The sequence below is a fragment of the Carlito syrichta genome, unplaced genomic scaffold (assembly GCF_000164805.1).
Source record: "Carlito syrichta isolate Samal-C Ts95f unplaced genomic scaffold, Tarsius_syrichta-2.0.1 Scaffold303106, whole genome shotgun sequence".
In the NCBI taxonomy this organism is placed as follows: domain Eukaryota; kingdom Metazoa; phylum Chordata; class Mammalia; order Primates; family Tarsiidae; genus Carlito; species Carlito syrichta.
The window spans coordinates 10,901-29,272 of record NW_007247202.1 but is presented as its reverse complement, the minus strand read 5'-3'; the positions used below and the strand labels follow the sequence as shown (position 1 = coordinate 29,272).

Here is an 18,372-nt window from a genome sequence, read left to right as displayed (position 1 = left end):
CCAGAATGGGAGTGCAGTGGCCGCTCCCGGCCACCGCAGCCTCGACCTGCTGGGGCTTCTGCGATCCTTCCACCTCAGCCTTCCAAGTAGCTAGAATTACAGGCATGCGCTACCATGCCCAGCTGATTTTTTTTTTTTATTTATTGTAGAGATGAGGTCTCGCTGCCCAGGCGGGTCTCAAACTCGTAGGCTCAGGCAATCCACTCACCTCAGCCTTCCAAAGGCGCGGGATTACAGGCTGAGCCACCAAGCCTGGCGATAATATGCTTTATTAAAACTTTATAAACTAGTTCTTCAAAAATGCTTCTGAGTAAACAAACATATTCAAGTTCATTCCTGAAATACCATCAAAAGAGAAAGTCTTTTTCTAACCTAAATTTCTATTCAAAGAACACTCCTTGAAGGCAAAGACTGAGCCTTATCCAACTCTCCTCAGAAACACCAGGTAGTGCAGTGGCCGTCAGCGTGCCACTGGGCTCCAGTCTGGGCAACAGAGTGAGACCCAAATTCAAAAAAAAAGAAACATTAGGTAGTATACTTGGACCCACAGAAGATACTCATAAATGCTTAGTTAACAGAATGTAAAGAAAATAACAATTATTTCTTTTAAAAGTAAGATCTGATTAATAAAAAAATACTAGAAAGAAAGCTGGCCAGTTTTTTCTTGTGGCATTCCATTTTCAAAATTTGATCCCTGAAGACTAAAAAAACAATTGAAGTAATGCAATATACTCAGAAACATCACATCTGCCTTTTAGGAAGTGTACCAATATGAAGGGGAGATGGTTTTACATAAGAGATTAGGACATCGATGTCATAATTTCAGAACCACTTTCAAAGAAAAACCATTTATGGATATAAAAATAAAATGAATGACAAGCATATGTGAACTACTTAAATGCATATAAATAAAAGCCCAGTATAACTTGCTTATACAGTTTTATCTTTTGACACAATCTCATTATTAAAAATATCCCCAACCCCTGCTTAAAATAACTAAAGAAAAAAACCCCATCAAATCTTTCTCTCCTTCAATGTAGAACGGGTACAATTTTAACTTCGTTTGTAGTTTCTTTCATACTCACATGGCAAATCAAATAGAGACAATTTGCTTGGTGCAGTTTTCTAAACCTTCCCTGTATTTCATTTTAGTTGAGACAAAATAAAGCCAAACATCCTAATAGTTTTAAACACACAGGTTGCCATTTTTTTCCATGGCCATTCCCTCATTTAGCTCAATGGGGAAGAAGGTTAAAAAAAAAAAAGGTAAGCCTAGCTTTTCTAGATTAAGTCAGTGCAAAATCTAAAACTGTAAATTAAATAAAATAATGCAAGACTGTCTCTTTTTAGTTATTTTCACAGCAACATAAAAACTATGCTAAATATGCATTTAGGCGAGTTAGCAGAAAATCTGGCAATAATTCTTTTTCTCAATTTAATTCAATTTCATTGTTCTAGTAACAAGTTTTATAGACATATTGCTCTGAGTTGAAAGGCTTGGTAGCAAGACCATTATTTTTGATCTGGTCTGTCTAGAAAGAAGCAGGGTTTGTGTTCTGTCTTGACACACACATATGCACAGGCCATCTGACTCAATATTTTCTAGTAAGCTTAGCATAGGGTATCAAAAGGGCCACCCCCTGCAGTGTTTGAGTCTCTGTAACTGGGACTAATGGCTTACTTACACAGTGACACTTTTACATCTCGTTTGTCATTGGAGACACGGTAAGCTCCATAGCCAGCCAAAAATCCAACGCAAAGACCAGCAACCAAAGATGGAACACCACCTGGAAAAAAAAATGTCTAGACTCAAAAAAATAACCTCAAAGTAAAACAATTCATTCCAATACTTATAGTATGATGCAGGCACTTTCAGATGTGATCCTACTTGGGCACGTAGGTGGACAAAGCCAAGTTAAGTATAGGCCTTTCCTTGGATGATTTCTAAGAAATGACTATTTCATGCTGAACCCTAAATGCAAGGCAGAGGAACACCAAATGCATAGCAATGCAGGGATTTGGTATTGCTTGGAGAATAGGAAATCTGCCTTGTGCTCGTGGTTTCAACATTGGTTGCATGATCTGGGGGAATCAGTTGACTTCTTTATGCCCTTTTTTCTTTTTTTCTAGTCTCCTTGCCTCTGTCTTTTTATTGTAAGGTAGTGATGATGGAAAATAACATGCTCATAGAGGTAAAGAAAAAAGTGCTGTGCAAACCAAGTAATGGTTCTTTCCTGATTAACAAAACTTCAAGCCTCAAGATATCAAGACATGAGGACTAATGGAGACTAAACTGAGAAAAGGGAAGAATCAGGGCACTGACCCAGCCAGCCAGTCTCCTATCCAACCCCTCCACCCACCCCACCGGTGCACTCCCAGCCCCCACCCCATCCACCCACCCCAAGGCACTGTGAAAAACACTGAGCACTTCCTGTGCACTGGACAGCAGGCTACATGCTAGTGACACTATGAACAAGACACAAAATCCTTGCTTCGTGGAACTTGCCCTATTTAGAATCTATTGGATCAGAATCCCTGGGGGCAGGGTCAAGGTATCTCTATTTTAAAAACATCCATAGGAAGCTCAGCCAGGTTAAGAACCACTGCAGCACATGCATGCACATACACACACACACACACACACACACACACACACACACACACACACACACACACCCCAGCATCCTGAATGACAAAACAAACACACTAAGTTCTAGTCCTAATTCTTTCACTTGCTGGCTGAAAGACTTTGGCAGAGTCACTTAGCTTCTCTGAATTTTATCAGTTGCAAAACAGGGTTGATATCATCCATCATATATATAAAGGCTTAGGATGTTACAGTTGGAGATACTATTAAATTCCTCATATTTTCTCTCAAAATCTATGATTCAAACACAGCAAAATCTTCTTTTAAAAACAATCATCTGGACAGGCCACTCCTCTAATTAAAAACCTTCAGCACTTCTCAATGCACTTAGGGAAAAACCCAGTTCACTATACTGTGGGAGCCCTGGCCTTCTTTCAGTTCCCTGAACAGGCCAAACTATTCTTCCAAGCTTCCAGACATGCTGTTCCTTACGTGACTGCTCTTCCCTGCACTGTTCACTCAGCCAAGTGCAGCTCGTCGTCGATGTCTGCTTAAGTGCTAGTTCCTCAGAGATGCCTTCTCAGACCCACCACTTCAAGTGAGGGCCCCTCTCACGGTCTTCCACGATTCACAATCACATAATTTACAAGCTGTTCATTGATTTAATGTCAGTCTCCTCCACTCACTCGTGAGCTCCCGTCTTTTTGCTCACTGCTGTTTTCCAGGGTGAGACACAGGTCAGGGGCACAGGGAGCACCTGATAAAAACCAATGAACTCATGCCTGGACACTTCCTTTCATGGGTCATGGTCAAGCAGAAGATGTCAGATAAGGGCGGTCAGTCAAGCAGATTAAAGCACTTTCTGAAATGCGTGACTAAGTCACCATTAGGGTGCCTTCCTACCTAGCAGTTTTATGGTCTTCTCTGCTTACCCTGAAGATTTTGGTACTGCTATGATCCTCCCTGGGTCCCCATCATACACACACCACAAACTGAAGTATCTGGAGGGAGTGGCAGTGCCTGCACTTGAATCTTGACAAGATCAGACAGCACTCAGCAAGGACAGGGCAGGGGCACCAGCAGCCCTTGTGTATGAGAACCAGGTGAGGAAGGGGGCAGGGCTGCAGCATGGCTGGTGGGAAGGAGTAAAAACCTGAAGAAAACACTCAGTGCACAGAGTGGGGACACCAGAAAAGAAGCTCCAAGCTCTTCCCTCCCCCTCTCTGGGATGGTTGATGGGTGAGGCACAGTCTCAGTAGGGCAGTTTTCTAAGGAGTACCTAGGAACCTCTCTTCAGGTACTCTCGTGGCCCTGAGTAGCCTCTCTGGAGAGGCTGCAGGGCCCTTCCCTCCAGCAGGAGTGAGAAGGTATGAGGTCAGGTTCAGCTCTGGTGTGGGAGGAGGTAGGGTGAGCCTTCTGACCCCCTTTGACTTTTGGTGCTCGGCGCCCCCTGGCCTCAGAACAGCCTCCATATCACAGAGTCTTCCTGGTTATTCACATTTCTGGGGTCCTCTCTGGGAGGGACATGAGCCCACACAGGCTTGATGCTCAGCACTGTGTCTTGTCACAGCCTCTCTCCCAACCTAAGAAGAAAACCTGTCAGCCCCTCACTCTGTCCCAAACTTATATCTGGCAGCTGGTCTTGTGTAGGAGGTAGAAATGTCTGTGTCCTGCCACCAAACACCACTTTGACATCCTATCTTTCACCCACCCAAGATTATTCTCAATAACTCCCTCTTGGAAGGGTCTCCTGGCCCAGGGGCATGGGACTCATACCTGGGGGAGCCCTGTGTTCACAGAGAAGGTGTTGATTCACTTTACACAAATGTTCTAAGACACCTGGGCTACAAGCAGCTTAGAATATAACACAAAACCAGAGAGCAAGACTAGAAAAAGGTATTTTGCTTCACGGGCCCATAGACCTCCCCATTGGTGGGGTAGTAGCAGCAGAAACAAGAATGTTAAACCTTTATTGTGTGCTAGGCACTATGTGAAATACATTACCTTATTTAATCCTAACAGCTTAATTTCCAGGTGAGAAATTGAGGCCCAGAAGTTAAAACAATTCATCTGAGTTAGTGAGTGGTAGTATCAAGATTAAAACTCAGGAATGCTTGACTCTATGGTCTGTGCCTATAATTCACATTTCACTGCAAGTGTGAGCTTTCCTGTGAATACACAATTACCCTCAGGGACTTCCAGGATCACTTAGTGGGGCATTCTTTCAGGAGGCCAAGGAGCCATATCTTACAGCTAGGTAGCAAGCCCTGAAATCAGAGGCCTTTCAGCTCATGCAGTTTCATTTGTTCCCACCAGCTGAAAAACCTGAAGATATCTGGGTTAGGGTAATAAAGCGATCCCTTCACCCGAACACACACGTGCATACACACAAACACACACACATACACAAAATTCCCTTCTTCCCACCTCTCAGATAAACAGGCAAAGAATAAAAATGTCCAGGTGTTCTTTCCTATTCTGTAACAGAAGTTATTTAGACACATCATTGACAATGAGAAAACATTTTTTTCAATGACAATCCTATCAGGATTTTAAACTGAGTTGTCTTTAAAGTAGATGGTGAGACATCAGTCTTTGAGCAGTTGGTTTACAGGTCTTAAATTTGGTGCCATCATTTTTTTCCCTTCAAATACACATTCATGATACATATATATCCAAGGTAAATTACAGGTTTTGAGGAGTGTTAGAAGATGGTCTGATCTGACCGCCACCCCTCAGAGCCTAGAGAGAAAGTGTTTCTAGCCTTTGACTTCTTAGCAATCTCTAAAGAAGAAAGCTGACTGGTAACCATGGAGACTCGGCTTTTTCACTGAAATTCAGGTCCACCAATGTCACAAATACAACAGCCTTTGAAATAAAACTTCATTTTTAAAATTTCATTAAAATATAAGGAACAGAAATATGAGACATCATGACTATAAATAATTCTACCATAAAACAGAATAAAATATAAAATCTTAACTTTTCCTTGTTCTTCATGAAGCCCTTTTAATTGATCAAGTGGGTTTCCCCCCCTCTTTTGGACAGAGATGAAGAGTCAACTTTAAATATGATATCTAAGTATTTAACAAATTTTCCTTTGCCGCACACACTATCAATATAACTTAGTTTTTTGGTATCACAATTGTATAAACAAAAAAATTATCATTTAATAATAAGCAGTGGTTCTGAGGGAGGTTAAATTAATTACATAGCTTATAATGACAGAAGACATAAGAGAGTTTCATGGTGCAGAGGCCCAGAGCCCCTGGCCTGAAATGCTCTGTCATGCCCAGCCCCTGTAAGTCCCTCCCTCCACGAGTCCCTTCCACAACACACTGGCTCTCAGTCACCTCTAAGACATCTTTAGCATTTGTCCTCCTTACCCTCAGAGGATTCTGGCACAACCTCCCACCCCCAACAAGGCCCTCTGATGAAAATTTGGTTGAAGCTCACCTCTCCGCTTATATCCAAAAATGCTTCCAAATGTCACCAGGGCCGCGTAACCAAACCCAATCAGGTCCATTGGCAAAGTTGCGATTCTAAAGCAAAGGGGAAGGGACACATCATACAACATAAAGTTTTGGTGTACAGGTGTGTATTAAAAGTGTATGCACCCCACAGAATCATAGAAACCAACTTCTCCAGTCTACCAAAGAAAGGGAGGTTCAAACTTCACCTCTCCCAGGGTAGTAAGACAGCAGGCCAAGATTCCAGACTCCAGGTAGTCCCACCCCTGCCTTCTATGCAATACCTGCCTGGTAACTGGGGCAACTACGTGAAAAAAGTGAATATGCAAAGGAAACCGATATACTCCAGTGTTTTCAGTTCTGGAGTAATCACCTGCTTGGACACATGGCTTCAAGTTGTGACCACAGGGCACTGCCTTCCATCTGGCAACTTCCCAGGTTCAGCCCTATGGGTATTTGATGTTCAGTCCCACTTATAGTCCTTCTCAAGGAGCTAACCATAATCCACAATGTACACTTGTCTTCAGACCAAACCAGATACCACTACTTACTGGCTGTGTAAAATCAGGCACATTCTTTAACCTCTCTGTAACTCAGTTTTTCCGTCTCTAAAATAGGGATAATAAAAATATCTACCTCAAAGGTTGTTGCAAGAGTTAAACGAGTTAATACTGTGAAATACTTACAACAGTGCTTAGCACATCTTGAGCACTCAACAAATATTAGCTGCACTAATAATAGTGATTATTCTTCTCATTCACACTTACACCTATGTTTAAGCTTGATTCATGCAAGACCATGACTATTTCAACACACTGAGAAGACAAGTGAGGTGGGGTGGATTTATGATTCAGGCAGTCAATGAAACATACCACGATACGACAATGTATATTTACACTCAATTCCATTTAACGACTATTTGTTGAGTATCTTTGTGCAAGGCAGTCGGGAGCAATGGAAAGCCCCAGACACGGCCTCAGTCCTGCAGGACTTGCAGCACAGCACACAGAAGAAGGCAGATGCATGAACCAGTCCTACAAGAGGCAGGAGCACTGTAACAAGGAGTGGCTCTCAGCAAGACTTGGAGACCTAAGAAAGGAAGCTAAGAGGAAGCAAGGTGCCAGTGGGGCCTGGACTGCATGAAGAAGCCAAGTGAAGAGGATGGCAAGGAAGAGTGTTCCTGGCAGAAGGGAGAACATGTCCAAGGGCCTGGGGGCATGAGAAAGCCTGTCATGATCTCCACATGAAAAGGTAGCCGGGCAACAGTGGCTCGCACTTGTAATCCCAGCACTATGGGAGGCTGAGGCGGGAGGATTGCTTGAGCCCAGGAATTCAAGACCAGCCTGGGTAACATAGTTGGACAGAAAAAAATTAAAGAAAAAAAAAAAAAAAAAAAAAGCTAGGCATGCTGATGCGCGCCCATAATCCCAGCTACTCAAGAGGCTAAAGAGGGAGCATCACCCAAGTCAGAGCTCAAAGCTGTGATGAGCCATGATCATGCTATTCCAGCCTGGGTGACAGAGTGAGACTCTGACTCAAACAACAACAAAAAAAAAAAAGAAAGAAAAAGAAAAAAAAAAGAAGGTCAAGGGCAAGAGAGAGGCTGCTGAGACAGACAGGGCCATACACCCATGCAAGCCCTCTAATGGCAGCCTGGCTTCTGTCCCGAGGGTGGTGAGGAATCAGTGAAGTGAGCCTCACAATTAGATTCAAATTTCAGCAAGTGTGTGCTGGCTGCAGTGGTGGAAGGTGGGTTGAGGTGAATCAGAGATGACTCACCCCTAAGCCTCTGAGTTGGACCAGCAGGAGAGGTGGGGAAGGCTGATGCTATTGCCCACTGGAGCAGCAGCAGGTGTGCAGTAGGGGGAAGTGGGAGGGGGCCAGGATGGATGGGACCCGTTTGGAACGGATTCGGTCTGAGATGCCTGACACACAGTCAGGAGAATAGCCTCACACGCGGATCTGAAGCTTGTGAAACAGAACATTCGCCATCACATAGCAGTTTGGAGACCTAATCCTGAAGCCAAGTAGCTGGTGCGAAAGGCTGATTCCTCTGCATTCTGAGCCCCTCAGCTCCTAGTGTGGCCTTCTTTTAGGGGCCCATCCTCTTGTACTTGGTATAGTTACTCAGGTTGGGATTCTCTCTCCTCTAAGCCAAACTGTCTGAGGACAAGCACTTTCATCTTTGTCCTCCTCACAGCATCGTCCTCCTCACAGCATCGAAAACTCTGTCCCGCACAAGGTGGGTGCTTTGAAAATGTTCTTTGAGGTCAGGCATGGTGGCTTATGCCTGTAATCCCAGCACTTTGTAAATCCGAGGCGGGAGGACTGCTTGAGCCCAGCAGTTGAAGACCACCTTAGGCGAGATCTTGTTTCTACAAAAACATTTTAAAAATTGGCCAGGCATGGTGGCACACACCTGTAGTCCCTGCTACTCAGGAGGCTGAGGTGGAAGGATCACCTGAGCCCAGGGGTCCAAGGCTGGCTGCAGCGAGCTGTGATCGTGCCACTGCACTCCTGCCTAGGCGACAGAGTGAGACCCCCAACTCAAAAGAAAAGAAAATATTGGTTAAACGAATGAATGAGTAAACTAAAGGAATGGTTTCTGCCTTAAGACACTCTGTAACCAACTTACCCAAGAGAGCTCTACTGCCAGGAAATAAGTAGCCCCTTAATCTCCTTAGTGAACTGTTGCTCTAACAAGGCAAAATCTATTCCCAATCCTTACAAGAAGTTTCTGTTCTCACAGAGAAAATTCAGACAGAAAGCAATCACCCCTCTGCCTCCTATTCCTTGGCAGGCCATCTGGCCAGGCCAGAAGCACACATTAAAACCAGAGGCTGTGTTAACACAGAAGGATGGAGTGGGGACATGTCACATGCTCCTGACGCAAGTGCGGTGCCTTGGAAAGGCCAGAAAGCATTTTGGATGCAATGCAGAAAAGTGATATACTGCACCACGTATAAAACCAGGTGACTGTCCTACCTCATTGCCAGCTCCAAGTCCTTCAACATTTGGGGAACTCACTAAGATTTCCCGTTGATATAAAAACGATGACATGAAAACCATTTCCACATGCTAAAAATAGGACAATTACCTACACTTGCTCTTTAGGGGCACAGTAGGCATAATTTCGAGCTGAGTCTAGGTTGCGCTGAGAAGGTTAAAATTCTGCCAAGCATTTCTGCTGTGGTCCATGAGCCCACCCCACTGCCTCTTACCACCACCCCGGCTCCAGGAAGCTAGGAGGCAGGTTAGATGTGAGATTTAGGCCGCGAGAAGGCAGAAATTCGGGAAATTTCCAGGAGGAGGAAGACGACTTCTGGGAGAGCAGACCCTACTAAATACCCCTGCAAGTCCCCTCAAGATTCTCGTACTACCGTTTGATGTAGCTATTTGGGGGGATGGGGCAGAAGGGTGCCCACTCAGCAAAGCCCCTTTTATTTCTGCGCCTTTGCAAGAAAAAGCAGGGCAGGAAGTTCGCGATTGCGGGATGCACAGCTCACCTGCAGGCGCTCGCCTTCACTGCAGCTGCAAAGCAGTAAGTCGGGGGCAGCTACATGAACCGGCGGTACCTGGAGTCCGGAAGCGCTTAGCTGCTCTACGCCCCGCCTCCAGCGCCCAGCCGGCCGCCCCTCCCCGGCCACGCCTCCCCACTGCGCGCATGCGCCGCGTTCGGTCCGGCCCCTGCTGGGCTCTACCCCGCTGATGCCAGCCCCATGGAGGGAGGAGGCTGACTGGTCACTGCCTTCGGCCCAGTCCTGGGGCCCGGAGCTGGGAGTTGCTGCCTCCTGCGGCTGGAACTCGCAGAGATTTTTAACAGTGAACCTCATTCAGCATTTGAGGGACACTTAGGGGATCTCTATGGCAACCCAGGCCTTTTGCCTACCCTCCAGCAGACTGTCCCCATTTTCAGTAGAGGGAGCTAAGGTTCAGAGAGGTGAAGTGGTGTACTGGTCCAAGGTCAGAATCCAAGTCTGTCGGGCTTCAAAGCCGCAGCACTGTCATCTAGATGTGGCTGGGAGATCAGGATCCCTGGTCTTATACTTCAGGCTTGGATATCTAAGGGGAAAGGTATACGATTCCAGAGTTGTAAAGCACTTTAAATCTTGTCTAGTCCAGGGCAGGCTGTTCCCAGGAACGAACCTTAAATGGACTTTAAATTATGCTTCCCTGCAACAAGTCTCATCTCATTCTTTTGCCTTCGGGGCTGAATACAGTAACTCCAGCCCTCTTCCTTACAGAAGAGCCCCTGGGAGATCTGAAGAGGGCTGTCACCTAGAAGTCAAGCTGCTATACAAGTTCTGTGATGCTGGGAATAATAGAATTCCTTGGAATAGAAAAGAAAACCCAAGCATGAAATTAAATCCTATGAAGTCTGTTTGCTAAATCTATTCCTTGCGCAGAAAAGTGCTTCAGGGAAGTGTATCCAATTTATGAGAAGTCTAAGTTGGTCCAAGGAAGTTAATAAAATTCCTGAAGATTCACAGAAGAGTTGATGGCAAGACACTGGAATGCGGAGAGGCATCCTGAAGTTTGGTTCTGTTTTCCCAGCTCTCCTTTCCATCCCCTTCTATGCCCATCTTTACCCCAGCCTCCTCCCTATTTCCCCTCAGACTCCCAGAAAACGTTCCCTCTATGGAAGGAAACTAAAACCCTCTTGGAATGCCTCAGTATCTTCAACTGATGAGAATGAGGTAAGGAACCTCCCCAGACCTCAGTGCCTGAATTGAAGATGTGGCTCAAACTTGATGCTGAGGTCCCTTCCACAGTGCCACTGAAGTGCTTAAAGCTGGAAACAGTCTCCTAATATTCCTATTCAAGGCAGATCACCTAAGCCTGAAAGAACAACTCTTTGTATGTTATGGGAATTCCACACCCTTGGACGTGTAGGAACAGGATGGTTCTTAGGTAAATGGGTCACACCCTGTCAACTCATAGGCCACCAGCTGATGCCTACTCCAGCTGATCAACAGGCTGCAGCCCAAGGTGAGGGTGCAGAAAAGCCTATTCGCCTCTCCCTATATGTAAAGCTTTCTATTCATCATCCACGGCAGATACTCTTAACTTTCAATGTGACATCAACCCTTTTGATAGTCTGGAAAAATGCACAAAAGAAGATACACAGGACTACAAAGGCAGCCTATTTTATTGAAATGCAGTTATCAAATTAGTAAACAAATCTGTGCTAGGATAGATGTGCTTCTTTATTGCTATATGCTGTTTGACATATAACATCGAACAGCTCAGGTGCAGTCAGGCCATCCTTTTCCAGGCTTCTTCTTATCTCTTCAAAGATCATCAAACTGTTTTGGGGAAACAGCATATACCTTTCTGTTTTACTGTAATCCCTTTCTCCATTCTTATCCTCAAAATATTTCCAAGTTAAAGAAGGACATTCTTCTTGTTCCATATTTTGAAAATACGATTGTATGACAGGCCAACATTTTGGCATCTTTTCTACGGCCGGCAGCATTGACAGCCATCTTGAAGACACGTCTAAAGAAGTTACCACCATCCATATCTATGAAGTAAAAAATCTCATTAAGTGCTGCGGTACATTTTGAGGAAATTGAAAAGTGACCCAAAATTTTCCAGATGAAAGTTTCAATATCACATGTAAGCAGATCACATCCCCTTTTAGTAGCGGTGTATCTAAGAAGTTCAGGATATTGAACAGGTAAGATCTCTTCTCTTTTTTTGGTAAGAAGTTTAGGGACTGAATGGAATTTGCCAAAATTTACATTTGCACTGTCTGATGAATATGCAGATACATGAGCTAAGTCTAATTTGTATTTAGATAAAATACCAACAATATTTTATTCTATGATTTCAGCAGTTTCATTAAAATCCTCATACAAATCGAGAAGACTTGAAACTCCATTTGTCAAGTTAAAGTATTTAACAGCTAGAGGGAACATTTTTTGTTGCCATGGTTTAAAGTTGATCTACTATAGAACGCACGCTTGTTGGCAAGATATGACAGAATCGGATCTACACTGTAAGGAGCCAACACATCTGTTATCAAAAATTTCCCTTTTGTTCACCTTCAAGGTACTTCAGTTGCAGCCCCCAAATCAGGAAATGTAACTTTCCCCGGTTTCACAGAGCAGTCACGGGAACGAGGACAATGCATTCCTGTTAGTGTGGTATGCACAAGCAAATTCAGCTTGATTTTGCACCAGTGATTGAACATCGGTGTCTTTTTGGGAAATGAAAATATTTTTATTGGCTTGGAAGCATTTTCCTGTCTCACCCCGGACTTGTGAGATTCACTCTCTAGATGTCCTTTCACATTCCCTGCTTCACCATGCCCAATCCCAAATTCTTTCCTGTATATTGTGAAGCCTGCTCTGTTTTGGTTACTTACCTCCCTGATTCAGTTGTACACATCCTTCCATCTGTCACTAAAATATCAGTCTTTTTGTCATCTTTTTTGGTGATGGGGGCATGGTTGTGTGGGTATTATCAACATTATCATTTTCATGATCTGACCTCTTAGAAAACATGGCCATGATATACACAGTATTAAAAAATTAAATTAGCCCTATCTTTTTTTTTTTGAGTTGGAGTCTCACTCTGTCGCCCAGACTGGAATGCAGTGGCCGCTCCCGGCCACCGCAGCCTCGACCTGCTGGGCTCCGGCGATCCTTCCACCTCAGCCTTCCAAGTAGCTGGAATTACAGGCATGCGCTACCACGCCCGGTTGATTTTTTAATTTATTGTAGAGATGAGGTCTTGCTGCCCAGGCGGGTTGAACCCGCAGGCTCAGGCAATCCACTCACCTCAGCCTCCCAAAGTCCCGGGATTACAGGCTGAGCCACCGAGCCCGACTAGCCCTATCTTGATACAAAGCACAATAGTTAATCCACAGGCAAAGTCAAGAAAGACTGTTAACATTCATGATTAAGCATCACACTCTGAGTGATGCAATAATGGATGGATAACCATGAATTGCAAATTATGGGTGCCAGCATCAGTGGTCAGGTGAAAATGGGCAACAGAAAGTACAGAAGGGCCGGGCTCGGTGGCTCAGCCTGTAATACCGTGCCTTTGGGAGGCTGAGGTGAGTGGATTGCCTGAGCCCGCGGGTTCGAGACCCACCTGGGCAACTTGGTGAGACCTCATCTCTACAATAAATAGAAAACGAGCCAGGCGTGGTAGCGCATGCCTGTAGTTCCAGCTACTTGGAAGGCTGAGGCGGAAGGATTGCCGGAGCCCCAGCAGGTCGAGGCTGCGGTGGCCAGGAGCGGCCACTGCACTCCAGTCTGGGTGACAGAGAGAGACTCCACCTCAAAAAAAAAAAAAAGAAAAAGAAAAAAAAGAGAAAGTACAGAAGGTGGATAATCTGTGCCCCATCCAATTGACCCTACAGACTGTGTTCCATTCAGCCCCTCCAGAACTGATGAGTTTTATACTTTTCCTCCTACCTTCCACACTTGTGCCAAAAACCAAGGCCTTTCACATTCTAGGAAGGGTTTCCCAGGACACAATACTCTCAGTGCTAAAACTGGGATGGTCACCTCATCTCTACAATAAATCAAAAAATCAGCTGGGCGTGGTAGTACATGCTTGTAATTCCGGCTACTTGGAAGGCTGAGGTGGAAGGATCGCTGGAGCCCAGCAAGTCGAGGCTTCGGTGGTCGGGAGCGGCCACTGCACTCCAGTCTGGGCGACAGAGTGAGACTCCAACTCAAAAAAAATAAAAAATAAAAAAATAAAATAAAAATAAAACTGGGATGATCGGTGACCCTATGGGGTCCCCATTAACCCAAAGGCCAGCTCTCGGGAGGCAGGAGGGGAGGCTCATGGGGCTGGAGACACTTTACCTTGCTTTCACTGGTGATGCTGAACTTCTCCAGTTGGTGCCCAACAGGGTCCTCTTCTTTACAGGTGATGAACGCAGAACCTTGTCTTTTGTTAGACTTTGGATCCACTGAAAGTTCAACGGTCTCAATCTGGAAACACAGGCAAAGCTCAGGGCCAGTGCCTTCCCCTGGCTCAGGTCCCCAAGGAAACTCACAGGAGGGAAGACATACCATCCACCCCCATCCCCCTCCCACCCCCGCCAAAAGGAAGAAAGAGAGAAAAAAGCCCACAGAGAACTCCAGCCAGCCACGGAAGGAAGGAGAATGGTGGCCACTGGTGGCAGGTGGGACATAAACCACAGCCTGGTTAGTCACCTCTCAAGCTCACCAGAATACTCCCTTATCCTCAGTGGCTTTAGGGTTTAGACCCCTCACAAAGATTTTCTTCAAAGGATCCTTCTCATGGCTGTGGCTTTTGGGGGGCTCATGCTGTGGCCACCCAGCCTGTGCTCCCTCTGGGCTAGGGCCTGTTCCAACAGAAGGGTAGGTGGATCAGCCATCCAGGTTTGCCAAGGCCTAAGAGGTTTGGGGACTTTCAGGACTAAAAGCACACAAAGGGACTTCCCAGGATAAGTGACTTGTAACACAAAGCTGGGACCATGGGGTTTCCTAGGTATAGGATGTTCAGTGCTAAAACCTGGGCAATTCCTTCTGCGAAGGTGGTTAGGTGGACGCTGGTTCTAATTCTCATTGGCATTTCTTAGTAGCATTACCCAGGGACCGTTCCTTCTTCCTGAGCCCCCAGATTCCACCACACCTACACAAAATATTTCATCCTCTCCAAACACACCACATTCTGCCCAGCCTGACTTCCCAATTTTCTTCAAAGTTGAAATCCACTGGATTTATCAAAATACACAGAAATCAGTGCTCAGTCCTCAGAGCCTGTGTCCATTCCTGAGTGAATTAGTTTGAATGCTGCCCTCTCTAAGTATCATGTTGAAATGTGGTCCCCCAGTGTGGAGATGGAGCCTGTTTGTGTCATGGGGGTGGATCTCTCATGAATGACTTGGTGCCCCCCATGGTAATGAGCGAATTCTTGCTCTATTAATTCACAGGAAAGCTGGCTGTTTAACAAAGCCAGGTACCTCCTCTTTCTCTCTTGCTTCCACTCTTGCCATGCAACATACCTGATCCTTTTTTAATCTTTCACCATAATTGTGAGCTTCATGAAGCTTCACCAGAAGCAGATGCTGGCTCTGTGCTTCCTGTTGAGTCTGCAAACCATAAACCAAAATGAACCTTGCTTCTTATAGGCTACCTAGCCTCGGGTATTCCTTTAGTGGACTAATACATTGATCTTTCTTCTGGTGCTGGCGGTCCCAATCAAAGACCTGTTTCCTCCAGAAGTAAAGCCACAGGGATTAAGAGCACAGGTTGGCGCTGGGCTGCTGGGCCAGAATCCTTGCTGTTCCATGCCCTACTCACTGTGTGATCTCTTCTAGCTACTTAATCTCTGAGCCTTAATTTCTCTCTCTGTAAAATGGTAATGAAATGCCTATCTCATGGCATCTTGAATGTTCTTCTCATCCTCATATGTGAAGCGTTTGGCGCAGTGCCTCAAACAGGCCCTAAATGTCCACTATCCTCTTCCTGGACTACTCCAGCCTATGTACCTCTCACTCCCCACTTCATCAGCACGTGAACAAGTCCCTAAACTATGCCTCCCCCAGTGCATAGGCCACATGCAGCTCAGACAAAGCTTCATGAACCAGGAATGCTATTCTCTTAGAAATCAAATCCCATCCACAGGAACCTTAATTGAGTGCAGACCTTACCTTCTCCACACCGGCTGCATCTTTAAACACCTCTTGGTCTTCTAGTGTTGAGATTCATTCTGAGGGGTGGTCAACGACCTCTCCAAATTTAGTAAAAGAGTCTTCTAGGTCCTTTCTGCCGTATCCCAGTTCAGGTCACCAACAAACGATTTTCACAAATGGTAGGGTGAGACACAAGGCGACAGGAAGCCTCACAACTGAAGTCATGAGCTTAGAAAGCCTTCCAAGAAAGCCAGGAGTTTAGGAAAGGCTGGATCTCCCAAAGCTTTCACTGGAAGGATGACAAAGCCACTATCCACAGCAAAGGTTCTGCACCCACCCACACTGAGGCCAAGGGACGCTCCCAAGTCCAGTGTATCCCTTAACTGAGATCTCAACCCTGCCTTGACCCTAACGGAACTTTAGGCCACAGCGCCCCCAGGCGGTGAATGCGAAGAAAGGCAGTCGGCCCAGGGCCTAAGTCCCAGACACTCACCACAGCCGGAAGCTGGTTTGTCTAGAAACCCTCTTATCAAAGGGCTACCGTCCATCCCAGCATTCCCCTGTGCCTAGCTGCTCTCCAGCTCGGTTTTCCTGGGGGCAGAGACTGTGGTCATACCGTGACTCCATGCCCAGTTGGGGATGGGGGGGAGGTGGAAAGGGGAGATAAGGAAGAAGGGGAGGAGTGGGGAAGGGGAGGAAGGGAATGATGAGGGGAAGGAGGGGAGGATGGAGGGAAGAGCAGAAGAGGGAAGCAGGAAGGAGGAGGAAGGGGAGGAGGGAGAAAGGGCGAGAAGGGCCGGAGGAGGGAGGGGAGAAAAGAGGGGATGGTGGTGGAAGAGAGGAGGGTGGCGGAGGAGCGGATGGGGGGAGGGGAGGATGGAAGGAAGGAGGGGAAGAGGGAGGGAGAGAGGAGAGGATGAGGGCATGAAAGAGAAGATGGCGGGAGGCAGGAAGAAAAGGAAGCAGGGAGGACGGAGGGAGGAAACAAGAAGGGAGGCCCCGGCCTGACCCCGCCTCCGGGGAGGGCTTGAGCCGGTTCTTTCGGCGCCCGGCGTCTCCAGGGGGTCCCTCGCTCTCACCCGCGGGCCCGGCCGTCTCTCTCAGTGCAGTCCACGCAGCGGAGCTCCTTCGCCCCACCCACCCCGCCGGCACACCCCTCTCGCTCAGTGTCAGAGTCGGCGGCCGGACTTTATAGGGCTCGAGTTGAGGGGGGCGGGAGGGGGGGGGCGGGCCCACTTCACTCGAAGCGCATGCTCATTGGCTAATTTCCCTGAGACTCCGCGGCGCACCGGCGTCCCATTGGTCGTGACGGCGCGCGCTCTGTGGGGTTTGTGTAAGGGTCTCACGGCGTGGGGGATTGCGCGTCCCGGGCAGGGGTTGCGCGTCCTCGCCTGCGGCCTAGAGCCCGGTGTGTATCCTCCGACCACCGAGGGAAGGAGGGAGGATGGAGGAAGGGAGGAAAGGAGAAAGTGAAAGAAAGCCCAAGAATAAGACAAAAAGTCAGATCCCCAAAGCCAACAGCCAAAAGGAAATTCAAATAAAGCAAATATAAGTGAAAAAATATAATTAAGCAAAAATTAATTTCTGCAACATCAAGGAGAACAGTCAAAGGTCAAAAAGTGAGCTCAACGAAAAATAAAACTTAAATATGATTGCAAGTTTAGTACATTTATACCGATTTCCATTTAAAAAAGTAAAAAACGCCACAAGCTTTTCTCATTCCTGCCTTTCCTTTGAAGAGGCAGCAGGGGGCGCTAGATGCCAGCGTTTCATTCAGGTAGGCGTTTCATCGGGATATTTACAGACACCAAATAGTTGTGATCTTGGGAAGACGCGATGGTTACAAAACTTAACCGGAAACGGGAAAACGTAATGTTGGTGTCTACGTAGAAGAATGTATTTTCTAAAGTGTGCGATTTCTGCGCTACACCTTGTTGGCTAAGGAGTACATTTTCCTGAAATGTAGTGGCAGGGAATAAAATGCCAATTACAGGATATTTATAATGGGGTATTTTGAAGTGGGCTCTGAAAGAGTCAGGGGCAGTGGAGAGTGATCTCCGGGCCACTGGGCTGACTCCCTGTCCTAGGCTTGCCATCTGGACCCATTCTGAACTTTTGCCAAGGACATAGGAATTTCCATCCTAAAACCAGGGTTTCCCAGGACAGGGGACTTTCCTGTAAGCGATAATGACTACAACAACAACCAACAAACATTTAATGAGTACCTATTGTGTACTAGGAACTGTCCCAAGCGTTTTGCAAATTTCAACTGTCTTAATCTTCACAATAGCTCTTGAGGTAGATACTACTACGCTCTCCGTTTTACAGAGGAGGAAACTGAGGCAATTTGCCAAAGGTCATGCAAACAGCTAAGAAGTTTCACATCCAGGTTTAAAAAAAAAAAAAGTGTGTGCTGGTCCTGTAGTCATTCTGCCTGGGGTTAAGCCATGGCTCCATCACATAATTAATACAGGAAAACACATAACATTGTGACTGGCACATAGAAAATACTCGGCAGTGTTTACCATTATTATAAGAGTGGCATCTGCTCTCCAGAAGCTTAAAATCTAGTCAAAGTAGTTGTTAAGATTCATAAAGCAGTAGAGGTGCTTATTGAATTGTGAATAGGACAGATGGTAGGTGCAGATAAGCAGCCTGGGCATGGTGATTCACGCCTGTAATCCCAG

At 46.2% G+C, this 18,372-nt stretch overlaps 1 protein-coding gene and 1 long non-coding RNA gene across 4 annotated transcripts in view; both read right to left on the bottom strand.

The window, feature by feature from the left end:
* TMEM14A (transmembrane protein 14A) overlaps positions 1-9,654 on the bottom strand; it is an 11,959-nt gene extending 2,305 nt beyond the window's left edge. For both annotated transcript variants that reach the window (XM_008057687.1, XM_021712157.1), the window contains exons 1-3: positions 9,564-9,654; positions 6,044-6,129; positions 1,686-1,787 (exon numbers count right to left, since the gene is read on the bottom strand). In XM_008057687.1, coding sequence (XP_008055878.1) covers positions 1,686-1,787; positions 6,044-6,113 — 172 coding nt within the window. In that variant the 5' untranslated portion in view covers positions 6,114-6,129; positions 9,564-9,654. The remainder of the gene's footprint in view (positions 1-1,685; positions 1,788-6,043; positions 6,130-9,563) is intronic.
* A 1,534-nt stretch (positions 9,655-11,188) lies between these two features.
* LOC103260050 lies at positions 11,189-16,846 on the bottom strand. 2 transcript variants are annotated; one of them, XR_002481940.1, is made up of 5 exons: positions 16,765-16,846; positions 15,704-15,818; positions 15,056-15,142; positions 13,887-14,015; positions 11,189-11,581 (listed from the first exon to the last, which is right to left on the bottom strand). It is a non-coding gene; the product is annotated as an uncharacterized LOC103260050 (long non-coding RNA). The 2 variants fall into 2 exon arrangements; XR_002481939.1 differs by lacking the exon at positions 16,765-16,846 and having other exon boundaries at positions 15,704-16,249.
* Positions 16,847-18,372: the final 1,526 nt, after the last annotated feature.